General features: G+C 40.4%; 1 protein-coding gene across 2 annotated transcripts in view; it reads right to left on the reverse strand.

The window, feature by feature from the left end:
* LOC140194748 (adenylate cyclase type 1-like) overlaps nucleotides 1-24,075 on the reverse strand; it is a 283,950-nt gene that overhangs the window by 249,958 nt on the left and 9,917 nt on the right. For both annotated transcript variants that reach the window (XM_072252008.1, XM_072252009.1), the window contains exon 4: nucleotides 12,615-12,726. In XM_072252008.1, coding sequence (XP_072108109.1) covers nucleotides 12,615-12,726 — 112 coding nt within the window. The remainder of the gene's footprint in view (nucleotides 1-12,614; nucleotides 12,727-24,075) is intronic.

Here is a 24,075-nt window from a genome sequence, read left to right on the forward strand (position 1 = left end):
CTTTCAAGTGAGAGACCCTTTTACAGAACTAAGAACAATGATACAAGTTATCTTTCAATAGTTCAAGGGTATTCGGCCTGAAATATTGATCTCTGCCTAGTGTTTTCAGCATTTTTATTTCAGACGTTGTATTTAAGATCTTTGCTGCAGAGGATACAGCAACTCATTCAGGTACTAGTGAGATTTTGTTTTAGAATTTAGTCTTCTTTTAAGAAGACCATGAAGTGAAGACCCTCCAAATTTTGCGGGCCAGAAACAATTAGGCCAGGTTGTTGTGTAATTGGGGCAGAACTTAGAGCTGAATGTTATTTCTGCAGACATACAGCTTCTCTCCCTCCACATGATGGCAACTGCAGGTTGAGGAGGTGTTCGAGAAGGAAGTTTTGGTGATTTTACTCACTATACAATGTTCACAGCAAAGATGGCATTTTATGTTTAATACTTGGCGGAGGAGGGGTGGCATACTGATCGGGAAATGGATAATCAAGACTGGATGATATCTGTAATCTCAAGGGCTGCAAAAGTTCCATTGAACTGGAATACTGAAATCACCAAAAGGATGTCCTACAATCATATAGGATTCAAGAAACCAGGTTCAAGAAAAGCTCCTTTTCTTCAACCACTCAGTTCTTGAATCAATCTACATAACCCTAATTACTACTTCGTTACAGCAACACTATGACTACCTTGCAGTAGAATGGATTACTGTTTTTTGTTCACATTGTGCTCTTTCATGTATTTTTTTTTAGATAATTTATGTTTAATTTAGTTTTTTTTTAAATGTGTTGTGTATCTGATGCTGCGTGCCTGTGATGCTCCTGCAAGTAAGTTTTTCATTGCACTGAGACCATAAGATATACAGTAGCTGCAGATTTAGGCCATTTGGCCCATCAAGTTTGCTCTACTATTTCATCATGGCTGATCCATTTCTCTCTTAGCCCTAATCTCCTACCTTCTCCCCATATCCCTTCATGTCCTGACTAATCAAGAATCTATCAACCTCTGCCATTAAATATACCCAATGTCTTGGTCTCCACAACTACCTATGGCAATGAATCCATAGATTCAGTACACTCTGGCTAAAGAAATTCCTCCTCATCTCTGTTCTAAATGGACATCCCTCTATTCTGAGGTTATGCCCTCTGGTTCTAGACTCCCAAACATAGAAAACATCTCTCCACATCCATTCTATCAAAGTTTTCAACATTTGATAGGTTTCAGTGAGATCCCCTCTCATTCTTCTGAATTCTAGTGATTACAGGCCCCAAACTATCAATTGGTCCTCATATGGTAATCCTTTCATTCCCAGAATCATTCTCATGAATTTCCTCCGAACCATCTCCAATATTAGCAAATCCTTTCTTAGAAAATGGGCCCAAAACTGCTCACAATGCTCCAAGTGAGGCCCTACTGGTTCATACACTTGTGCATAAAACAATAAACTTGTCTTTAACTTTGAATAAGCTTTGGGGAGCTATTAGTTATAAATGACTTCAGCTTGCTCAGCAATGATAATCTTCATGGCATTAGTCCTGAAGGATTTGAGAATGGTAATTTCATTGAATGAAGAGGATCAGATTAAACACGCTATTCTTGGAGATTGTCATTACCTGAACATGTGTGCATAATTGATACTTCCTCTTTCAGTCCGTGCCTGCCATCTTGTCTTGTCTTCTCCTTTCCTGAGAAAACTGCCTTACATTCTTTTTTCTTTCCTTTTGTTCTGGTGTCTTTCTGATAACATTTTGTACCATATCCATTATTAATCTTTTTCAAAATACAAGTCACTTCGAAATGCTATTTTGTTATTTATCTCAGTGTTTTAAATGTTTTGTTTCAAAAGGATTATGAACCTACAAAGAATATTTAGAATTGGTATCTCTTCCTTTCAAACACATTACATCCACCCCCCCGTTGCTTCCACACTATTTTCAGTTTTCATGCTTTCCCTTTCTAAGCCAAAACTATTTTCATAAATGGTGAACAAAATATTCCTGACACTAGTCAAGGCTCAAAAAGGTGAAAGATCAAGGATCAACTTTGTTCATCATATACATTTATGTGCATAAGTAATTTGCTGCGGTGTGCTGGTGCAACATGCAACAAAACACAAGAACATTTAAGTTATAAAGAAGTATACAAAATATAAAATTAGAGATTAAAGTATGGATTTTAAATAAAATGTACATAAATACCAGCGTGTATTTAAAATGTAAACAGAATTATAAAAAGCTTTAAAATGTTTTCAGTGTAGGACATTGACCCTGGGGGTAATAGGTTGCAGATGACCCATGTGGAACTGAATTGAACATTACTGTCTGTTTTCTGTTTTGATAATAACTCCAAAAAAGTATTTATGGAACATCTTGATTACTTCGACTGATTTTAATCTTGGGTTCACTGTTTGATATTTATTAAATTGATTTTGGAAATCGAAGCATGTTATGACTGCCACGTTATCCTCATCATCCTATTCTGTGACTTTTCCAAATAGCCATTACCGTAGGTTGGCGTGACATTCCCTTTTGAAATCCATGCTGATTATTCTTTATTATATTTTTAATTAAATCTTCAAAGAAGGAAACCATGACCATTTCTATGTATGGAATTAGCTTATTCTATAGTTTTCTGGATTTGTCTTTTTTTTTCCCCAAACAGAAATATATTACTAGCTGTCTGTCAATCTCGTACAGACTTACTTCAACAGAAGCAGCAGCAATTCTAGTTCATTACAGCTCCAGCTATCCCAGCCACCACCTCTATCTCCCTGTCGGCCTTCAATATTCTCCCTTACACACCCATCAACTACCCTTTGATTTTATTGTTTCTTTTTCCTAAAGGAAGAGGGAATGCTTTTTTGGATATAGAAGAAAATCGGAGTACCTGGCAGAAACCCACACATTCATGTACAGTTTACACAGATACACCATATTTAGAACCAAGCCTGGGTCTCTGTCACTGGGAGGCAGCAACACTAACTGCTGTGTCACTATTGTCACCCTTCTAATTACATAATACATTAACACACATAAATAAGACTTCTACTATTATCTTCTCTAATTTCTTTTGATTTAGTTTGTCAACAATGGAGTTTGTCGACAGTAGCTATGCCAGATGGAATAGTAGTTGCATTAAATGCTGGAAACAGTGGTAAAGCAATGCTAGTCAAACCAATGCAGACTTCCAAGCTATTTATACCATAAAGCTTCAAAGCCAAAAACCTTAAAAAGTATTTATTTTTACAGTTAAAAAGCAATCTAGAAAACACAAATCAAAGCATAAAAACATAAAAGCATCAGCATACATTTTGGATGCACAGTCTAATAGATTTAGTCAAATAAATTGCATAATTAAATGACAGAGTGGATGGGTGGAGATTCGTCTTTACTGAAGATGGTGTAAGGTGTTCCTTCCCTCTGCTAGCCTGCAGGCCAACCTTGAGAAAGGAGTAGCACTTGCTTAGCTCCCCAGTCAGGATCATGAGAAATCATGGGAGCAGGTAGCATGAGCAGCTGGTGCATATCACAAGTCCTGGTTGTGCGACCAGTGACACCAGGCAGACAATCTCCAAAAAGTATCAATAACGATTGGGGTCACCTGTCTCATAAAGACACTGCCCAGCAAAACACAATGGCAAACCAAGAATTTGCCAAGAACAATCATGGTTTTGGGACCATGACTGCTTATGCCATATGGTACGGCACATAATAATGATAACGATGAATTAAATGACACAATGGCCTAAGTTCAAATTCAGCTATAATTGCAGGTAAAAAGTGGGCATAACAAGAAATGTCTGCATCAACTTGGGTGTTTGAGCCACTGTTACATTAGTCAGTTTTTTTTTATTATGGCTTTGGATATTGGCTAAAATGAGTGTGGCCATATGTAATTTCAAAATGAAGCTCTTGTGTGCCTTTGGGGCAGATTTCCAAACTTAACTGAAGCTTCCAATATCCTTTCCAGAGGATACAAGTCTGAAAAGGTTCATGAAAGACAGAGAGCATCACTAAATCTTGGTTTGCAAAGGAGTCACAAAGTAAGACCCGTGAAAATAGTCTGCTGTAAAGCCTGCAACCTGTAATTTCACCAGGCATGGCACCAGCCAAAAAAACTCATGTTTTGCAGAATCAACAAGATTTAAAATTGAATAATTACAAACTTGTTGAAAGTGATCCCTGTTCTAAATAGGTGATCTTTTACATACATATTTAAGAAAGATACAATTACCTATTTTTGTGGGACCTTACCTAAACAAAAGACAAAGCAACTTTACACAAATGCCTGCACATTCTAATGACATTACAAGCAATCCACATACAGCAGTAAACTATCCACAAAGACAAATAGGATGGCTATTTGGTGGTCAACAATTGTGAGTATCTCAGCATGGTGGAAAGATTCCAGAGAATCCGAAAATCAGGAAACTTCCCAGCTATATATGGGCATATGATCAGAGCAAAAACGCTATGCATGAATTTCGAATATGTGAGTTAATAAAAACTGGATCGGTATTTGTTTCCTGTAATCCATGTCAGCCACTTAAATATTTTCCGCAGCTGCAAAACTCAGTCACTTGCCTTTCATTTGTGATTTTACAATCTATATTTTGTATCTTCAATAATATTTTCTGCCATTAAATGTGATGTTCAAAATGAATTGAGCAATCTGCTCAGTTAAGCCATACATGGGAGTTTTAGTGTAGTCAGATAGAGATGAATAACTTAGGCAAAGATTCACTTTATTCCATAAATATAGAGTGTGGGCACAGGTACTCCTCCCTCCTATTTCACCATAATCACAGCCAATGATCTTGGGTTCATTGCCAGACCTGATTAAATTTGAGGAAGTTATTTCAGATCTGTGACTGCTGTAATCATGTCCAGTTTGAGGTTGAACAGTATTAGGGTCCCACTCTTTTCCCAAAGCTTTTACTTGTGATTCAAAGGCACTAGCATTTTTTGTTTTTTTTAATTTCTTTTAGAAGTGCTTAGCATCAGCCACAATATATTTGAGAAAAACATAAAATAGTTACTTGAATATTAGTGTACACTCCAGTGTAGAACACCACCCTCCCTTTATGTTTTCAATATCTTTTTTTACAAGCCTGTGGATTTCCATCCACCTCCTTCTTAAGGCTGATTTATACTCCTGCATCAAATGTACGCCGTAGCCACGTACCCTACACTGAATCCTACGCCGTAGCCTAACGCGCACCTCTCCCAAAATGTAATTACCTGTCGCGGCGACGCAGACCGAACAACTGTGATTGGTCCACTTGGTAGCATCACCTTTCCTCCTCCGCTGCAACAGCTTCCCATTGGGCGACTGAAGGGCAGGGAAGGAACGCTGGCTGCAATGCTTTCCATAAAGCTTTACAGACCTCTGAAATTATGGAGGACCTGGTTCTTGATGCCAGTTTGTAGCTAGCTGCTACAGCCTGTTGACTCCCACCTGAACCTAAAACTCAAATGGTGATTGCCAGTCTCTGAGTATACTGTGCATACACTGATGCGAAATAAATGGTTGGAGACGATGAACCAAATTGTCAAATCTACCTGCCGACATCCGAAAATATTTGAAATGCATTTCCTTGTCCATGTCTCTCAGTGGCCGGACAAGCACAGAAAATTCACACTCCTTCAGCTTCAGTCACCATTGTTTGCAGTTTGAATTTCTTCCTGTTGAGTTTCACCACGAAGAAACTCAACACAGTGGCATAGAAACCCTACCGCCAACTAGCGTTTTGGCGGTGAATTGCAGAAAGACACAGACACACCAACGCACAAGTATAAATGCTCACAACGGCGTAGCCCACTTGAGTAGGCTACGGCGCAAGCTAGTACACACAAGTATAAATCAGCCTTAAGGCACATGCTACCCAGCGAATACACTGATGAATGCTTGATCATTTGCACTATTTGCACTCAATGTGACAATGTTTTTGCATGAGTCTTGAAGACAAAATGATTGAAGCAAGCCCTACCCACAAAACCACTCATATTATTAGGGGAAATAAATCACAATTTTGGCTTTTGGCCAATTGCATTTATTTGTGAGCCTTCGGGAAGCTTAAGCTTTTAGGGATCACCAATTACCTTCAAACTAGGCGTGGAGAGAAACAACAACCATTACATTCACACTGGAAATTCCACCTCACTTTCAGTTTTTAGTTAATAGTTCTCTAATATTAGAGACAATAATTGTTGTCAAATTGGTATTGCAAGGGTATACTTTAGTGTACAAGGTATATGTAGAAGAAACCCATCAGAAAGAGAAGTTGCATTACATTGCGGCTACAAAATCCAGTTAATATATACCTCCACCAATATCAGAAATCAGCTAAAGGGAAGTCTATGCTACTTCCTTATATACTCATGAGTAAGGCAACTTCAGCAAAAGCAGTACTGCAGTCATGTCACTTGCAATGGAATCATAACAGGTCATGCTGCCTGGAGGCACATATAACCATTTTCAGCCACCCAAACATTCCTCACCACTATTTTCTAACACCATGAATATATATACTTCATTCAACCTCTGAAATTATCAAGCTCTGAAATTAATCTTAATTCATTATGAGTGCAAAAAAGAATGTTGGATCAGAACCAATAAACCTAACCATGATCGATCAATTTGGTGCAGTTATGTATGTGTGTCAGACAGCAAGAACAGAGTAAACTCACCAATTGCACGACCAATGGGTCCAATTAAAACTTTACAGTCCCGCTATATTGACTTGTGAACAGCTTTACATAAGAATACAACTAATGGGAGATGGAGGCACCAAAAACAAACATCCCCCTCCTCAATAATGACACAGTTCACCACGTGAGTGCTCAAGATAAGACTGAAGTGTGTTGAAGCCCGATCTAAACATGTCAAATAGATTATCTTTCTGAACTTCCTCCTGAAATACCTATAGACTACTAAAGCCAGTCCCCAGTCACTCCATCTGGTACCAAGAGGCGGCTGAGAGCAATTGATACCTAAAAGCTATGGAACCTGAAAATATCCCATCCAGAGCACTGAAGATCCGAACTCCATAACTAGTTGCACCTCCAGCGAAGCTATTCAAGTAGTTATAACACCATATCTACATATATGACAATGTGCAAACATTGCCTTGGGTAGTTCTTATTTACAAAGAAACAGGACAACTCCAATATATTCAATCAATCTACCCTAACTCCACTCCAGAGGTGATAAGAGAGCTTAAGGTCAAGGATCCCTTAGGGAATAGTGATCACAATATGATCGAGTTCACATTGAAATTTGAGAGGGAAAAATAAGATCCAATGTGTCGGTATTTCAGTGGAATAAAGGAAATTACAATGGCATGAGAGGGCAACTGGCCAAAGTTGACTGGAAAGGGACATTTGCAGGAAGGACAGCAGGGCAACAATGGCTGTAGTTTCTGTGAAAAATGAGGGAAGTGCAAGACAAATATATTCCAACTAAGAAGAAATTTTCAAAGGGAAGAAAGACACTACCGTGGCTTACAAAGTGAAGTCAGAGCCAAAGTAAAAGCAAAAGAGAGGGTATTAAAGGAAGCCAGATTTAGTGGGAAGATAAAGGATTGGGGAGCTTTTAAAAACTTGCAGAAGGAAACTAAGAAGGGCATTAGAAAGGAAAAGATGAATTATGAGAGAAAGCTGGTGACTAATATCAAAGAAGATACTAAAAGCTTTTTTAAGTATATAAAGGGTAAAAGGGAGTTGAGGGTAGATAGAGGACCAATACAAAATGATGCAGGAGACATTGTAATGAGAGATGCAGAGATGGCAGAGGAACTGAATGCAAATTTTGCATCAGTCTTCACAATAGAAGACGTCTGCAGTATACCAGACGTTCAAGAATGTTAGGGAAGTGAAGTTTGTACAGTGAAAATTAAAACTGGAGAAGGTGCTCAGGAAGCTTAATGGTCTGAGGGTGGATAAATCTCCTGGAACTGATGGAAAGCACCCTGGGATTCTGAAGGAAATAGCTGAAGAGATTGTGAGGCATTAACGGTGATCTTTCAAGAATCGATAGATTCTGGTATTGTACCGGAAGATTGGAAAATTGCAAATGTTACTTCGTTATTTAAGATGGATGGGAGGCAGCAGAAGGGAAACTATAGACCTGTTAGCCTGATGTCAGTGGTTGGGAAGTTGTTGGAATCGATTGTTAGGGGTGAGATTATGGAGTACCTGGAGGCACGTGACAAGATAGGCCAAAGCCAGCATGATTTCCTGAAAGGAAAATCCTACCTGACAAACCGACTGCAATTCTTTGAAGAAATTACAAGCAGCGTAGTCAAAGGAGATGCAGTAGATGTGGTGTACGTGGATTTTCAGAAGGCCTTTGACAAGGTGCCGCACAAGAGGCTGCTTAGCAAGATAAGAGCCCACGGAATGACAGGAAAGTTACTAGCATGGGTGGAGCATTGGCTGGTCGACAGAAAACAGAGTGGGAATAAAGAGATCCTATTCTGGCTGGCTGTCGGTTACCAGTGGAGTTCTACAGGGGTCGGTGTTGGGACCACTGCTTTTTATGATGTATGTCAATGATTTGGACTACGGTATTAATGGGTTTGTGGCTAAATTTGCCAATAATGCAAGGAAAGGTGGAGTGGGTAGTGTTGGGGAAATAGAGAGCCTTCAGAGAGACTTAGATAGTTTAGGGGAATGGGCAAAGTGGCAAATGAAATACAATGTTGGAAAGTGTATGATCATGCACTTTGGTGGAAAAAATGAACGGGCGCACAATTATTTAGATGGGGAGAGAATTCAAAATGCAGAGATGCAGGGGGACTTGGGAGTCCTTGGGAAAGATACCCTAAAGGTTAACCTCCAGGTCGAGTCGGTTGTGAAGAAGACAATTGCAATGTTGGCATTAATTTCTAGAGGTATAGAATGTAATAGCAGGGATGTGATATTGAAGCTCTATAAGGCACTCGTGAGACCACATGGAGTATTATGTGCAGTTTTGGGCTTCTTATTTTAGAAAGGATATACTGACATTGGAGAGGGTTCAGAGAAGATTCACAAGGATGATTCCAGGAATGAAAGAGTTACCGTATGAGGAACGTCTGGCAGTTCTTGGGCTGTATTCCTTGGAGTTCAGGAGAATGAGGGGGGATCTCATAGAAACATTCCGAATGTTAAAAGGCCTGAACGTATTAGATATGGCAAAGTTATTTCTCATGGTAGGGGATTCTTGGACAAGAGGGCACAACTTCAGAATTGAAGGATATCCTTTTAGAACTGAGATCTGGAGAAATTACTTCAGTCAGAGGGTGGTAAATCTGTGGAATTTGTTGCCATGAGCAGATGTGGAGGCCAAGTCATTGGGTGTATTTAAGGCAGAGATAGATAGGCTCTTGATTAGCCAGGACATCAAAAGGTATGGGGTGAAGGCAGGGGGTTGGAGATGACTGGAAGAATTGGATCTGCCCATGATTGAATGGCGAGCAGACTCGATGGGCCGAATGGCCTACTTCTGCTCATATATCTTATGGTCTAACTCTTCAAGAAAGTGATGTTCAATGTCACCAACATTATTACCAAAGAGCACTTATTCTGCAATAACCTGTTTATCAATGCTAAGTTTGTGTTTTACCAAGACCAAAGAGCTTACATGAGATTGACGTGATCGTCCCTGACACCAAGACAACATTTGGCCAAGTGCAGCATTAAGGTACCCTGGTAAGTCAGTGGGTTTGAAACAGATACACCCCAAACACAGAGGTTCCATCTCACATCAAGGAAAATGATTTTAGTTATCTAAGAGCAATTATCCAGTTCCAGGACATCACTGCAAAATGTTCAAAGGACAGTGTCCTTGTTTGGACCATCTTCAGTTGCTTCATCATAAAGTCAGAGGTGGGGATGTTCACTGATGATTGTACAATGTTCAATCGCATTTGTATCTCTTCATCAGATGAAGCTGTCCTTGCCTACGTGCAGTAAGCACATTGTAAGCTCTGAACTATGGGCAGATATTCATTCTCCAAAATGCCAGTAAATGGCCCTCTGCAATAAGAGACTCCGAATGCCCAGTCCATCAACATATATCTCTCATGGCTGGAAGGCACCATTGACCAGAAAGTGGGTCACTATCCTGCAGCAACAGGCTTATCTCTTGACCTTCCAAGGCTTTTCCATTAACACCCAGCACTAGGGACACATTACAACTTGTAATGTGTACCATTAACAAAATATGCTCCAGTTACCTACCCAGCCTACCTCAAAAGCAACTGTAAGACCTGTGGCCCTTACCAGCAAGGCTTCAGGCACATCGAAACACCTCTACCTGGAGGTTCCCTTCCAAGTTAAACACCATCCTGACTATGAAATGAATCACCAATCCTTCATCATCACTTAGCCCAAATCATGGAACTTTCTCAACAACTGCATTGTGAGAGTACCTTCATCAGCAAGCCTTCACCAGTCCAAGAAGGTAGCTCACCACCAGGTTCTCAAGGACAATGGGGGATGCACAATACATTTTAGCCTTATCAATGATCCCAAGTTCAGAGAAATAAATAAAAGCAACTGTCACATCTGGAAGTATCTATGTACACTTCAAAATTTTTCAGGGATCCAATGCTACTGAAGCTAAGCACTATCATGCAGAAGTGGTAGGAGATCAACTCATGCATATTGTTATTAAGCTCTGGAAATACTGATTAAGTTTCTGCATCTAACTTTAATCAATATATTTGATTTGCCATCTTACACTGTTGACTTGTCACCTAGCTAAAGAATTATTCAATATTACTAGTTTAGTCATGTTGGGCTTAAATCTCAGCTGTACTTCAATGGACACGGTATAACTAATATGATTTACAGTGATGTACTGAATTTCTATCACAAGTGTCAGACCTAATTTTGTAAATAAATCTGTTAATTCCTGTTGATAATCTATGTTGCTGACTGCATAAGTTTCTATCTGTTCACTGTTTGTGATACAAATTTTTAAGTTGTGATCTAGTCGGTGAGTGAGAAGTCTCATTTACCCCTTCAAGATTTGGTGACAGTTAGTTCATTCAATTAGTAATGTATGGGGACAGCAAATGATTCCTGAAATAAATTAAATTTCACCTGAACACAGTGGTGCAAGGAAATCCAATGAACTAAACCTCTAGACTTAAAATTGGTCTATTTGCATCTTGACCTAAAATTGGACTGTAAAAATCATCTGGTTCCTTGCAATAATGTACTTGGATAACAAAATCCAGTGCTATTCAACCTGGTAAACAGAAGTAGTGGAATGCATACACTTTCCAAATTTTGCACCAGCTTAAAATCTCAAAAAAAGTGAGCCAATACACCTGTTTTCAAGCCTTACTGTGACCCACAGACGGCCTAAAGCTAAACTTAACATAAACAATGAATGCACTTTAAAAATACATCTTTTCAACCTTGAAGTGTATGTTTAGTCCATTGCTGGATATCACACATGTACCAAGCAGCAGTCAAACTTGATTTCTGTTAATGATTATGATCATACCTCAATAAAAGGAAACACGGAATAAAGTTAGGGATGTAGGTGAACTAATTGGAACAACCTCAGAGGATTAACGTTTTAATTATCTGCCATTGTTAAAAGAACCCCTTACATTTGCTTTGCACCTTTTATTGCCTTAGAATAAAAGCCAAAAGTGTATTGTCTTTACTGCAATGTAGGACACACAAGCAATTTGTGCAGTGGAAATTCCTCTATATGAAGATTTTATAAGAACTAGTAAGCTTGATGTGAGTTAAGTACTGATGAGATCACTGGAATAACTCCCTCGGTCTTCTTGAAATTACTGCCACAGATCTTATATGTCAGTCCAAAGAGAGATGAGACAGCCTTGTTTAGAATCACCTTCCATGGTATGAACGTAGACACACTACACATGCATAAGTCTTCCATGCCACAATTTTTGGACTCAAAACTAAGTGTGTTGTCTCATAAATTATGATAGTTCCTAAAATATTTTTCCGCCTTTCATTTTTCAAAATATGTATACTATTCAGCTGAGATTGCCATGTCACTCAATCTGTTTCTGAATAGTGGACAAGGAGAAAGCAAAGCACACTTGCGATCTAAATATTTTAAATTATACGGTGGGCAAATACATTAAAGCAGCCACAACAATTCATTACTTATTTAGTAACTGATCTCCCTCAGCCAGTTGCAAATTTATTTAACAGCATAAGGAAACTTCCATTGCTCAATTTTCACTGATGAGCTATTGAAATACATTGAAAAGTAAAGAACTGCCTTAATATTTATTTTCAAAGCATCACTGATTAGGGTATAGTTAAAATACACTAACCTTCATTGATCTGCACTAAATTGGAAATACAGCTGTAGCTATTTTCAAGATGTATTTTTAAAACAAATTGATGGTCTCCTAATGTCAGTTGAAGTTTAAATTATTGACAATCAATGGGAATCTTTATTAAAAGGATACAACACAAGCCCGCAATTTTTCATTTTACTAGTCGTTAGCAGTGAGTATCCATGCCAAGAAGAATTGAAATACAAAACTATTAAGTTTTACTCTTCACGAATGATCAAGAGATAAAGTAAATAGATGCCAAAGATAAATAATGGAAAATATTAATTAAATTACTTACAGTAGCCAGCTCATCGAACTTGCCAAAAAGTTCATTTAAAAGTTTTACTAGTTCCTGTGCAGTGCACTGCGATGCCAAACTGGTGAAGCCTACTATATCAGCAAATAGAATGCTGGGGAAAAGAGAGAGAAAATACATGTAAGTTCCACTTTATCAATGAAATAGCAACTAAATACTAGGTATGAAAGTGAAGATGTTATGCAGTCTGTCTACGGTATTGTAATCAAATAAATTCTTCATACTATACTATAACTGTCATATTTTGTATAATTTGAATCTGTTATGATTTATACTTATTAATATAATTAATGCTATATAACACCAGGGTCTAAGATAGTGTCCTGTGTACCAGAATGCTATAACATTGAAAACAGGAGTTGATGCTCATTACATCTGTTTCCTCCAGCGGACCACTTGACAGTGATTTCCTTCATCCATAAGTTACTCACTGACAGAAGTCAATGGCTAACGAGTAAATGGGAGTTGATGAGGTTCTAAAAGGTTGAAAGTGGCAGAGCTATAGGCAAATACAAAGGGATAAAACTCATGGGATTTGTATTGTAGATGGCAACAATTTGATGAGCCACATGAGCTCCTCCTGTGTCACATTAAATAAGTGAAAAATAAGGAAGTGTTGAAATGCACATTAAATTGGTACTGCATAGGGGTCCTTATAATGTTGTGTAAGATTCAAAGTTTCTATATTCCAATTTGTACAAAATCCAATTCACTATGTACAGTATAATTGCAAATCCTGGACTTTCTGCATGTGTTATTCATAAGCTCTATGCTGGCAGAAATGCTGTGAATGTTTGCTATACAATTTCCATTGGAATGGGAGCTTTGTGGGTGACAGTCCCAAAGGAGAGGGCAGTTACAATTTTGCACAGTGGAATGGACACAGTGCATCTCAGCCCTTAGCCTAGGATATTACAGGATGTTTTTATGTTCAATGGTGAGACCAAGGATAGAGTAGGAGTTTAGTTATCCAGATCTGGCCTTTCAAGGACTCTATTATACTGGTGTACTGTGCGTAGGTGCTGAAATCTAAAACACATCAGTATTTACATAGTACTTCTGTCTAAATCTACTAGTAAGCTGTCAGTTATATCCAGCCCAATGCATATTCTGTACAATGTTCATCAGTTCAAGGCTATTACAAGAATTTTGGTAGGTTAGCCTCCAGCCATTATAATTTAACTGCTAGAGGCTGGACCTATGTATGTTAGCTGAGAGGAGATGACTGTAAGTCTAAACTATCCAATAATCTTATTTTCCAGTCTAGGTCAAGGATATTTTGAGTCACAGTTGTTACCAATTATAGAATAAGCCTAGAGATAGTATCAGGACAAACAAAGACATATATTTGATATATCCTATTGACTCGCTGTAAAGATACTTGTAAACTGAAGCAAAATGTTCAGTTCCTTTAATTGAGTTTCATCTTAAACAAAGAGAGAACCCAATTTGAGTTAGTTTCTCAACAGTAATTTGAGAAACTCTAAGTGCTAATCATTTGCTTAGCAAAAGTTGCAAAAAACGATAATTGATCCTGGAACAAGCAACACATGCAAGAACATGTTATAATGGGATACAACTTCTTTACAAATGGAAACCTGTACGATGTTGCTAATACTCTCCAATTACATACCATAACTAAGTGGCTAGGAGCCCATCTTAAAGTTGCCCTTGGGTAACAGTAAGTCAGTCATGCTGAGGTATATGGGGTTCACAACAGTCTACAATTGTTTCTTATGGGTGACTGCAATACTACTGCATCCCCAAACTCCACAAAACATGCATTTCAGTATACTTGGACCTTTTATGTGACAGACCTTTTCAAACATTTGGACGGAAATTGGAATGAGGCATGTGCCTATTTCTGGATGACGCAGAAAAGAGACTTTGCAACAATTTGTTAGTTGTCTAAATACCATGCGGAAACTATTAGACTTAGACCCAAATGTGCCCATTCACATTATTGACCTCGCTCATATCTGGTCTTTCATTGTGTACATCTGAAATGTTTTGTCAGAGACAAAATCAAGAATACGACAACCTATAAAATGATGTGAGCAACTCCAAGGTTAACAAAAATTCTAATTCATTAATTTGTATTTTTATTCTGATCAACACTCAGTGAATTTAGTATTAAGTCAAACAGAATACGATGAATCCGCTATACACTTCTGTGCATCAGAAGCCATTGGTTTACCAACAATTGATTACAAAATTGCATTAATTAAATGAAATCACAGTTGCTTCTGTTTAATTGGAACCAACTTCAAAAGCAAATTGAAATTACAGCTATATAACAAGGATAGTAGCTGCAGGATATGCTGTGTGACACTTCAAGGAGAGTTTTAATATTCCCTTCAACATATTCATGCTGCTTGCACATCTGGATAAATCTGTGAAGCTCAGAACTGAGCTGTCCAGTCCACCAGATACATTCCTAGCAGAATTACTGCCACGTTATACACTAGAACACCTTGATGAGATGCAAGCAACACACACAAAATGCTGGAGGAACTCAGCAGGCCTGGCAGCATCCATGGAAAAAGAGTACAGTTGATGTTTCGGGCGAAGACCCTTCATCGGGACCAGAGAAAAACAAAGATGAGGAGTCAGCGTTGGGGGGTGGGGGGGGGGGAGGGGAGGGAGAAACACAAGGTGATAGGTGAAACCAGGAGGCAGGGAGGGGTAAAGTAAAGAGCTGGGAAGTTGATTGGTGAAGGAGATACAGGGCTGGAGAAAATGGAATCTGATAGGAGAGGACAGAAGGCTATGGAAGAAAGAAATGGGGAGGAGTACCAGAGGGAGGTGATGGGACAGGTGAGGAGATAAGGTTAAAAGAGAGAAAAGGGAACGGGGAATGGTGAAGAAGGATGTTCACCATTGCAGTGAGCTCCGCACCCGTAACAATGCTGAGCTCTCTTCTTCTGCCACCTCCGTCTCCGTGCCTCCTTCCTTAGTGAGGACTCTCTACCCCGCACCAATGATCCCTTCTCCTGTCTTCAACTCTCTCCTCTTCCTGGACACCCCGCTCTCTCCAATTCTAATTTCGCTCCTTCTGAATTCTCTGCTCTTCACTCTCTCTGCACTAATCCTAACCTCACCATCAAACCTGCAGATAAGGGAAGTGCTGTAGTAGTCTGGCATACTGACTTCTACCTTGCTGAGGCCCAGCAACAACTGTCAGTTCCTACATCCGTGACACTTCACATGCTCTGGATCTTTTCAATGACTTAAAGCTCCCTGGCCCTGATTGTCTCATTTTCACCATGGAAATCAGGATGGCCTTAACGCTCTCTGCTTCTTTCTAGACAACTGAGCCAACCTACTCCCCTCTACTACTTCCTCTGTCTGGCGGAACTTGTCCTCGCTCTCAATAATTTCTCCTTTGGCTCCTCCCACTTTCTTCAAACAAAAGGTGCAGCCATGGATCCCAGCTATGACTGCATTTTTGTCGGCTACGTGGAACAATCTATGTTCCAAGCCTACACTGGTGTCACTTCCCAACTTTTCCTATGCTACATTGATGACTGCATTGGTGCTGCTTCCTGCACCATGCGGAGCTTGTCAACGTCATCAACTTTGCCTCCAACTTCCACCCAGCCCTCAAATTTACCTGGTCCATTTCTGACACCTCCCTCCCCTTTCTCAATCTCTCTGTCTCTGAAGATAGCTTATCTACTGATGTCTATTATAAAACCACTGATTCTCACGGTTACCTGTAAAAATACCATCCCCTTCTCTCAATTCCTCCATCTCCGCTGCATCTGCTCTCAGGATGAGGTTTTTCCATTCCAGAACAAAAGAGATGCCTTCCTTCATCAAAGTAAAGGGCTTCCTTTCCTCCACCATCAACACTACCCTCAACTGCATCACTTCCATTTCACACATGTGTACCCTCAACCGATCCTCTCACCACAAGGGTTCCTCTTGTCCTCAGCTACAGCCCCACCAGCCTTTGTGACCAGCACATAAATATCTGGAACTTCCGCCATCTCCAACCCCCAACCACATCTTTCCCTCCCCACCACTCTCTGCTTTCCACAGGGGTCACTCCTTACGCAACCCCCTTGTCCATTTGTCCCTCCCCATTGATCTCCCTCCTGGCACTTATTCTCGATAAGTATTACACCTGCCCCTACAACTCCTCCCTCACTACCACAAAGGGCCCCAAAATAGTCCTTCCAGCTGAAGCGACACTTCACCTGTGAGTCTGTTGGGGTCATCTACTGTATCCAGTGCTCCCAGAATGGCCTCCTCTATATTGGTGAGACCCGACGTATATTAGGAGACCACCTTGCTGAATGCTCCATCTGCCAGAAAAAGCAGGATCTCCCAATGGCCACCCATTTTAATTCCAGTTCCCATTCCCATTCCGACATGCCAGTCCATAGCCTCCTCTACTGTCATGCTGAGGCCACAGTCAGGTTGGAGAATGAACACCTTATATACTGTCTACTGTCTGTGTAGCCTTCACCTGATGGCATGAACATCGATTTCTCCAAATTCTGGTAATGTCCCCCACTCCTCTCCTCTACCATTCCTCTTCCCCGTTCCTCTCTTTCCCCTTACCTGCCCATCACCTCCCTCTGATACTCCTCCCCCTTTTCATTCTTCCATGGCCTTCTGTTCTCTCCTGTCAGGCTCCCCATTCTCCAGCCCCATATCTCTTTCACTAATCAACTTCCCAGCTCTTTACTTCACCTCTCCCATTCCCCCCACCCCCGTTTCACCTGTCAGCTTGTGCTTCTTCCTCCCTTCTCCCCACCTTCAAACTCTAGCTCCTCATCTTTCTTTTCTCTAGATCTGATGAAAGGAAATGTTGACTATACGCTTATCAAGTTGTGAGGGAGTGCAAAGCAGACTCCAAACGGATATAGATCCATTACAGGAGCAGAAAATACGTTGGCAGATGTAGCATAAAGGGGAAAAATGCAAGGTTATTCATATTAGAATTTAAAAATGTGACATCATTTCAAAGGAGTGATCTTCAAGCTGTTGCAGTATGAAGGTATATGATGGGCTTAATATATGAAAAGTTCATTCAGGTACAGCAGGGAACTAGGAAGACCAGTTACATATTGCTTTTTATTGCCATGGGCTGCAGTATAAAAGGAGGAAAGTTTTGCTGCGAATTTACAAACTGCTGGTGAAGCCACACCTGGAATGTGGTGTCATTTTTGGTTTCCATAATTATGGAAGGATGTGCTTGCATTGAGGCAATACACATAGATTTCATTAGGTTGATTCCAGTGATGAAGCGGTTTATATATAATGGAAAACTGAGCATTAGGATTGTATTATACTACAGTAGTCTATATTATATGTTCAATGAGTTGGCTCCATTGTCTTCTTGTGGTAATCCTCCAAGAGAAGAAGTTGCTCCTCATTTCTGCCTGAAACAAGTCCCCATTTCTAGATATCAAACTTGGGTAAGCATTCTCTCAGCATGCTTCCAATTATCCTTCTTGGAATTTTATATTTATTCAAAGATAATCACCTTATGATTTTCTTTTACCTTGATGAGATGGTTAGCTTTTGAAATTAACTCAGATTTGTTTCGTTTAAACTTTCAGATTAAATCACTTCTTTGTATGTACAAATATATTCTGAATAAATATATTTCCAATAAGAACAGAAAATGCTAGAAACACTCAACAGGTGAAGTAACATCTGTGGAAAGAGCTGGGAAAGGGAAAACATGAATTAGCTTTATGATACAGAGAGGGCATGGGGTGCTAATGTCGGATAGGACAAAGATAACATTCTCACAGGGTGAGACCAGTGTTGTTGTGGGGATACCTTGTTGATGAGGTTGTTAAGAATCCACCAACAATATAAAATGAAGGCTGTAAAACTGTGAATAGATAGATTTATGAGAGAGAGAGAGACAGAGACACAGAGAGAGATGATTAAAAAAAAACAAATACAAAGGAACATGAATACTGCCAAGGTACAGAACAGAAGGAAATGCCCAGTTGGTCAAGACAAGTTAGTGGAGAGAACAACTGAGCTTAACACAATAAGTATAGCAGCAGAATTAGTCCACTGGGCTCATTGAGACTGTTCCTGTATTTAATCATGGCTGATTTAATTTTGAACTCTATTCTCCTGTCTTCTCCCCATAAACCTTAACACCCCTCACCTGTCAAGAACATATTAATCTCTGCTTTAAATACACCCAATAACCTGCCCTGCACTGCTCTCTGTGGCAACACATTCCACAGATTCACAAGCTTCTGGTTGAAGAAATTTCTTCTCATCTCAATTTTAAAGGGACGTCTTTTTTATTCTGAGTTCTGTGTCCTCGGGTCCTAATCTCTCCTACTAATGTAAACATCCTCTCCAGTTCTATTCTATCCAAGCCTTAAAATATCCATTTAACTTCAATGAAATTCCCCTCTGCCCTCACCCTTCTGTAGCATACAGGCCTGTAAACAAAAACTGTTCCACATATGCTAAACTGTTATTTCCTGGGATTATTCTTCTCAACATCCTCTGTGCCCTCTCTAAACCAGAACAACCTTTTATAGATATAAAGCCCCAAAGTTGCTCACAATATTCCCAAATGCAGTCTTACCAATGCTTTATAAAACCTCAGAAGTACATCCCTGCTTTTTTGTCCAGTCCTCTTGAAATTATTGCTTATGTTGTATTTGTCTTCTTTACTACTTACTCAATCTGCAAAGTAACCTTACGGGAATCTTAAACTAGGTTCCCAAGTCCCTTTGTACCACAGATTTCAGAATTCTCTCCTCTTTTTGAAAATAGCCTACACCTTTATGCTTCCAAGCACAGTGCATAATTCCACACTTCCCTGTACTGTTTCCCACATGCCACTCCTTTGCCCACTCGCTCAACCTATCCAAGTCTTTCTGCAGACTTTCTCTATGTCAAATGATTCCCTTGGTGTCAAAAACACATTTTATTTTGTATATGTTAGAATGATAGTGCTTAGTGTGGGCTTAATGAACATCTGACCAACAGTTATCACATTCCCACTCCCCGAATAAATGTTTGCAAACTTGTCATTAATTCTGACCTGTGAAGAAATTGTGTGCATCACTGTGTTAATCACTTCATTCTCTCACTAATTTATAGGATACATTGCTGCTTTCTCGACACCAAATTACTTACTAAAAAAATGTCCAATACTGATGAAATTTCGAACACAGAATTTACAAATTACATTTCAAATGATTAAAGATATTTTGTGTTTAATTCTAAGTTCTGATGTTTCTAAAAAAACACTTAACATTGTATAAGTGTTAGCAATTTTTCCCTTAGAAAGTTATATGAACGTTGTTTTCAAAAGGTATGTCTATTAATTAATGATCTCCCTATGTTCCTTTTTCTCTCCCACCAGTCCACCCACTCTCTCTCCTATTGCTTACCTTTTCTATCCCTTCCCCCAGTTACTAAGATTCATTACCCATCTCCACTTCATGGTTTTATTTGTTCATCACACACGTACCACCTTTACCTCCTCCACCTGGATCCACCTGCATTGATTTTTACTTCTTATCCATTTCCAGCTATTACCTACCAGCATGTGTCTGAACACTCCAACACCTGGCTCCATCTGCCCAGCATCACCATCCCATAATCTGGATCTATCTTTGACCTACGAGCACACCATGCTCTACTGGCCACCTTTGCTCAACGGTCTTAGGCCTGACGCAGGGCCCCGACCCAAAATGTTGACAGCCTCTTTGCATCCACAGATATTACTTCACCTGCTGAGTTCTTCTAGTAGCTAGTTTTGCTCCAGTTTCCAGCACCTGCAGTCTCTTGTGTCTTCAACAAACTACACAGTATAGTGCAAAAGTCTTAGTCATATGTATACAGCTGGGGTACCTAAGACCTTTGCACAATACTGTATTTGTCAACGAGGAGCAGAGAGCGAGTTAGTAAATCTAGCAGAAGCAAAGGATGTTGGGAATGGTGAGGGTGGAGCACTGCAGGAGGGGTGTGGGACAGGTAGCAGAAAAGGAGTGCCAGGGTAGGGGTAGACACACCCAGCCCTGAGACACCTGGCAAGATCATTTGATTATGAACCATTGCTTTATTGATCATTATAGAATGTTCTTCTGGCACTTACTGCTCCTCCCACTCTCCTTTCCCCTTTTCCTTAATATGATTCCCCTCTCCATGCCTCCTTCCCGGTCCTCTTCCACAACAGAGACCCATATCAGAATCAGGTTTATCATCACTCACGGATGTCATGAAATTTGCTTTCTTTTAGTTTGTGACAGCAGTACAGTGTAATACATAACATTACTACATTACTGTACATTACTATGCAAAAGTCTTAGCACACATATATAGCTGGGGTACCTAAGACTTTTGCATAGCAATGTATGTTCAAACTAATTTTCTTTCCTTGAGTACAACATGTAAAGCTAACTTAACTACATTGGCAGTATAGTCTATAGATCCTCCAAAATTCCCAAGCAAGGTGATAGGATGGTTAAGAAGGTGTATGGTGTGTTGGTCTTCATTAATCAAGGAAATGATTTTAAAAGCCATGACAAAATGTTTTAGCCCTATAAAACTCTGGATAGAATGCACTCGGAATATTGCGTTCAGTTCTCATCCCCTTATTACAGGAAGGATGTGGAAGCTTTAGAGATGGTTCAAAGAAGATTTACCAGGATGCTGCCTGGATTAGAGAGGATTTCTTATGAGGAAAAGGTGAGCAAGCTAGCTAGAGCTTTTCCCTTTCAAGCAAAGGAGGATGAGAGGTGATGATAGAGCTGTGTAAGACGATAAGAAGCATAACCAAGAGAGGGCAACTGTCGCTATTTTCCTCTGGTGGCAATGACTAATATACTTTTAAGTTAATTGCAGGCAAGTATAGGGTAGTTGGAAGAGGTAGTTTTTTTTTATTGGTAAAAAGCAACACAGGAGGAGAAGGTGGGCTTAAAGCTGTTGTGGAATGAAGTGAATCAGAAGCTGGCGAGGCTGCAAAGGGCAGAGTGCATTTGTAAGTGCAGGAGAAAGAAAGAGAGAGAGAGAGCCAGCAACTTCAAGAATCCTTTCAAATACACCCAACAGCTGTTGGAGGATAAAGAAAAGATGGAAGCTGGAAGCCACCAAACAGAAGCTGGAGCAGTACATCAGGGGTCTGTATAGTGATCCAGCAAGGAAAACTTCCTTGGATCACCAGGGTATGTTCCAAATCCTGCTCCTCCAATCATCCAGCTTGACACCTTCCCCACCACCCCAAACTAAGTGAAGTCAGGGAAGTTGTCAAAGAGCTCAAGGTCTGCATCTGTCATGGCCCAGTCCATGAAGTCTGCATTCCAGTTCACGGTCCGGTCCATGGACTCAGGACTCTGGGTATTCCAGCTGTCCGTTGTTTGAGCTAATCACAGGCACCTGATTCCCATCTTGGGGCTTGGAATATAAGTAGCCTTGGGGTTGAGTATGAGTGGCTGGTTTGTTTTGTCAAGATTCCCTGGAAGCAACCTGCTGGTGGAAGGCTATATAGCAGCCAATTGCCATCTTTAGGCTGCATTGGGGAACCATCCCCTCATGAAGTCTTGCTGTCAGTAGTTGTAGCTGTCTTTGTGGTATGGATTTGGCTGCTTCCTGGGCCAGCTGAGTGGCTGCCAGCAACTCTGAGCTAGGTAGGGATCTGGCTGTTTCCGTAGCCAGCTGAGGTTGCTGGATGAACTGAGACTCAGAGCTACCCTGGAGAAGAGATGGAACGGTCTGTTGTTCTTTGGTGTTTGTTTCTTCTTGTTCTTTCCTCCGTGGGGTAAGTCAGGTCATTTTGCCATTGCCCTGTGGAGGGATCTGTCTTGTCTTTGCCTCTGTTGGGTAAGTCTGGCTGTCTACTGTTACCCAACAGGTGGACCTGTCACACCTTGGTGTGGAGAGGTGGTGTCCTGGCTTGTCTAAGTAAAAATTCTAGCTCTATGTCTATGTGCTGTCCTGTCTCATGTTGGTGTTGCATTAATGATGAGTCCTGGCTTTTCAAAGAACGAGTCCTGGCTCCATGTTGATGTTCAGTTCCCAGTTGGTCTCTCAGCTCCAGCCTCTGAGTTATCAGCCTCTGCATTTCAAGACGACAATCCCGCAGCCAAGCCCTAACAGCCCAAGCCCCGATGATCCTGCAGCCAAGCCCCAAGAGCCCAAGCCAAGCTCAAGACCCAAGACCCCAGCCTCAAGCCTCATGAGCAAAGACCCCAGCCTGTCTCCAAGCTCAGGCCTCTAGACCCCAGCCACGTCCTGTCCTGAAGCCATGTCATGTCCTTGCCTGATTCTGGGGTCCGAGCCCAAGGCAAGACTCAGGTTCTGGGTCCTTGTCTGGTCTCGGGCTCTGAGTCCAAGCCTTGTCTCCTAGACCGTGGTTCCTAGTCCTGGTCCCGCTTTCCCTAGCCCAAGTCTGCGTTCTTGTCCCTGCTCCTTGTCTGTATCCTTTCACTCCCTACTCCAGTCAAGTCCTGTTCCTTGTACTTCATTGTCTGTGTCTCGCATTTGGGTCCGTTCCCAGCACCCCATTGTGACAGCATCAGTGCCAGGTCCAAATGGAATTCCTTATAAGCTCTACAACAATTACCCTTGTGTGCTAAAGGTCCTGTGGAACCTAATCAGAATTGCCAGGGAGAAAGAATAGTGCACTCCATCAGAGGGGCAAAGGCCTATGGCGGTATTCATTGCCAAAGAGTAGAACTCCAGTTCCATCAAGCAGTTCAGGAATGTCAAGGGGAAATCTTCTCTGTCATGGCCAACAGGATAACCAGCTACTTTATGGGCAATGGATACAATGACACCAGCTGCCAGAAGGCAGGAGATCCGGGCTTTCCAGGATACGTGGAGCATGCATCATTGATAAAGTAGAGAATAAAAGGATAGGACATTTAAGAAGCTCTTAGATAGGCCAATGGATTAAAAAGAAATGAGTCTATGTGGGAGGGAAGGGTTAAATTGATCTTGGAGTAGGTTAAAAGGTCAACGCAACATTGTGGGCCAAATGCTTTGTGCAGTGCCATATGGTTCTATGTTCAATATCTTTTTCATCATATTTTGTAACTTAACAGCCACCTTGAACATTTTTTAAAATAGGAAACTATGCAAGATCATTATTTTTATATTAATAGAATTGGGAGTAGACCATTTATGTAGATCATGGTTGATCTAATTGAAGCTTCAACATAACTTTCTCCACATTCCTTAACTTATTTGTCAATCTATGCCTTGAATATGTTTAATGAGTTGGTTCCATTGATCTGTAGTGGATAACCCTCCAAGAGAAGAAGTTGCTCCTCAGTTCTGCATGAAATAAGTCCCCCAGTACTAGATACCAAACTCGGGTAAGAATTCTCTCAGCATTCTTCCTATTTATCCTTCTTAGAATCTTATATTTATTCTAAAATGATTCCTGTATGGTTTTCTAAAGTCTAAGGCTACGTCCACACTAGACTGGATAATTTTGAAA

This window comes from Mobula birostris, chromosome 3 (assembly GCF_030028105.1).
Source record: "Mobula birostris isolate sMobBir1 chromosome 3, sMobBir1.hap1, whole genome shotgun sequence".
Taxonomy (NCBI): Eukaryota; Metazoa; Chordata; class Chondrichthyes; order Myliobatiformes; family Myliobatidae; genus Mobula; species Mobula birostris.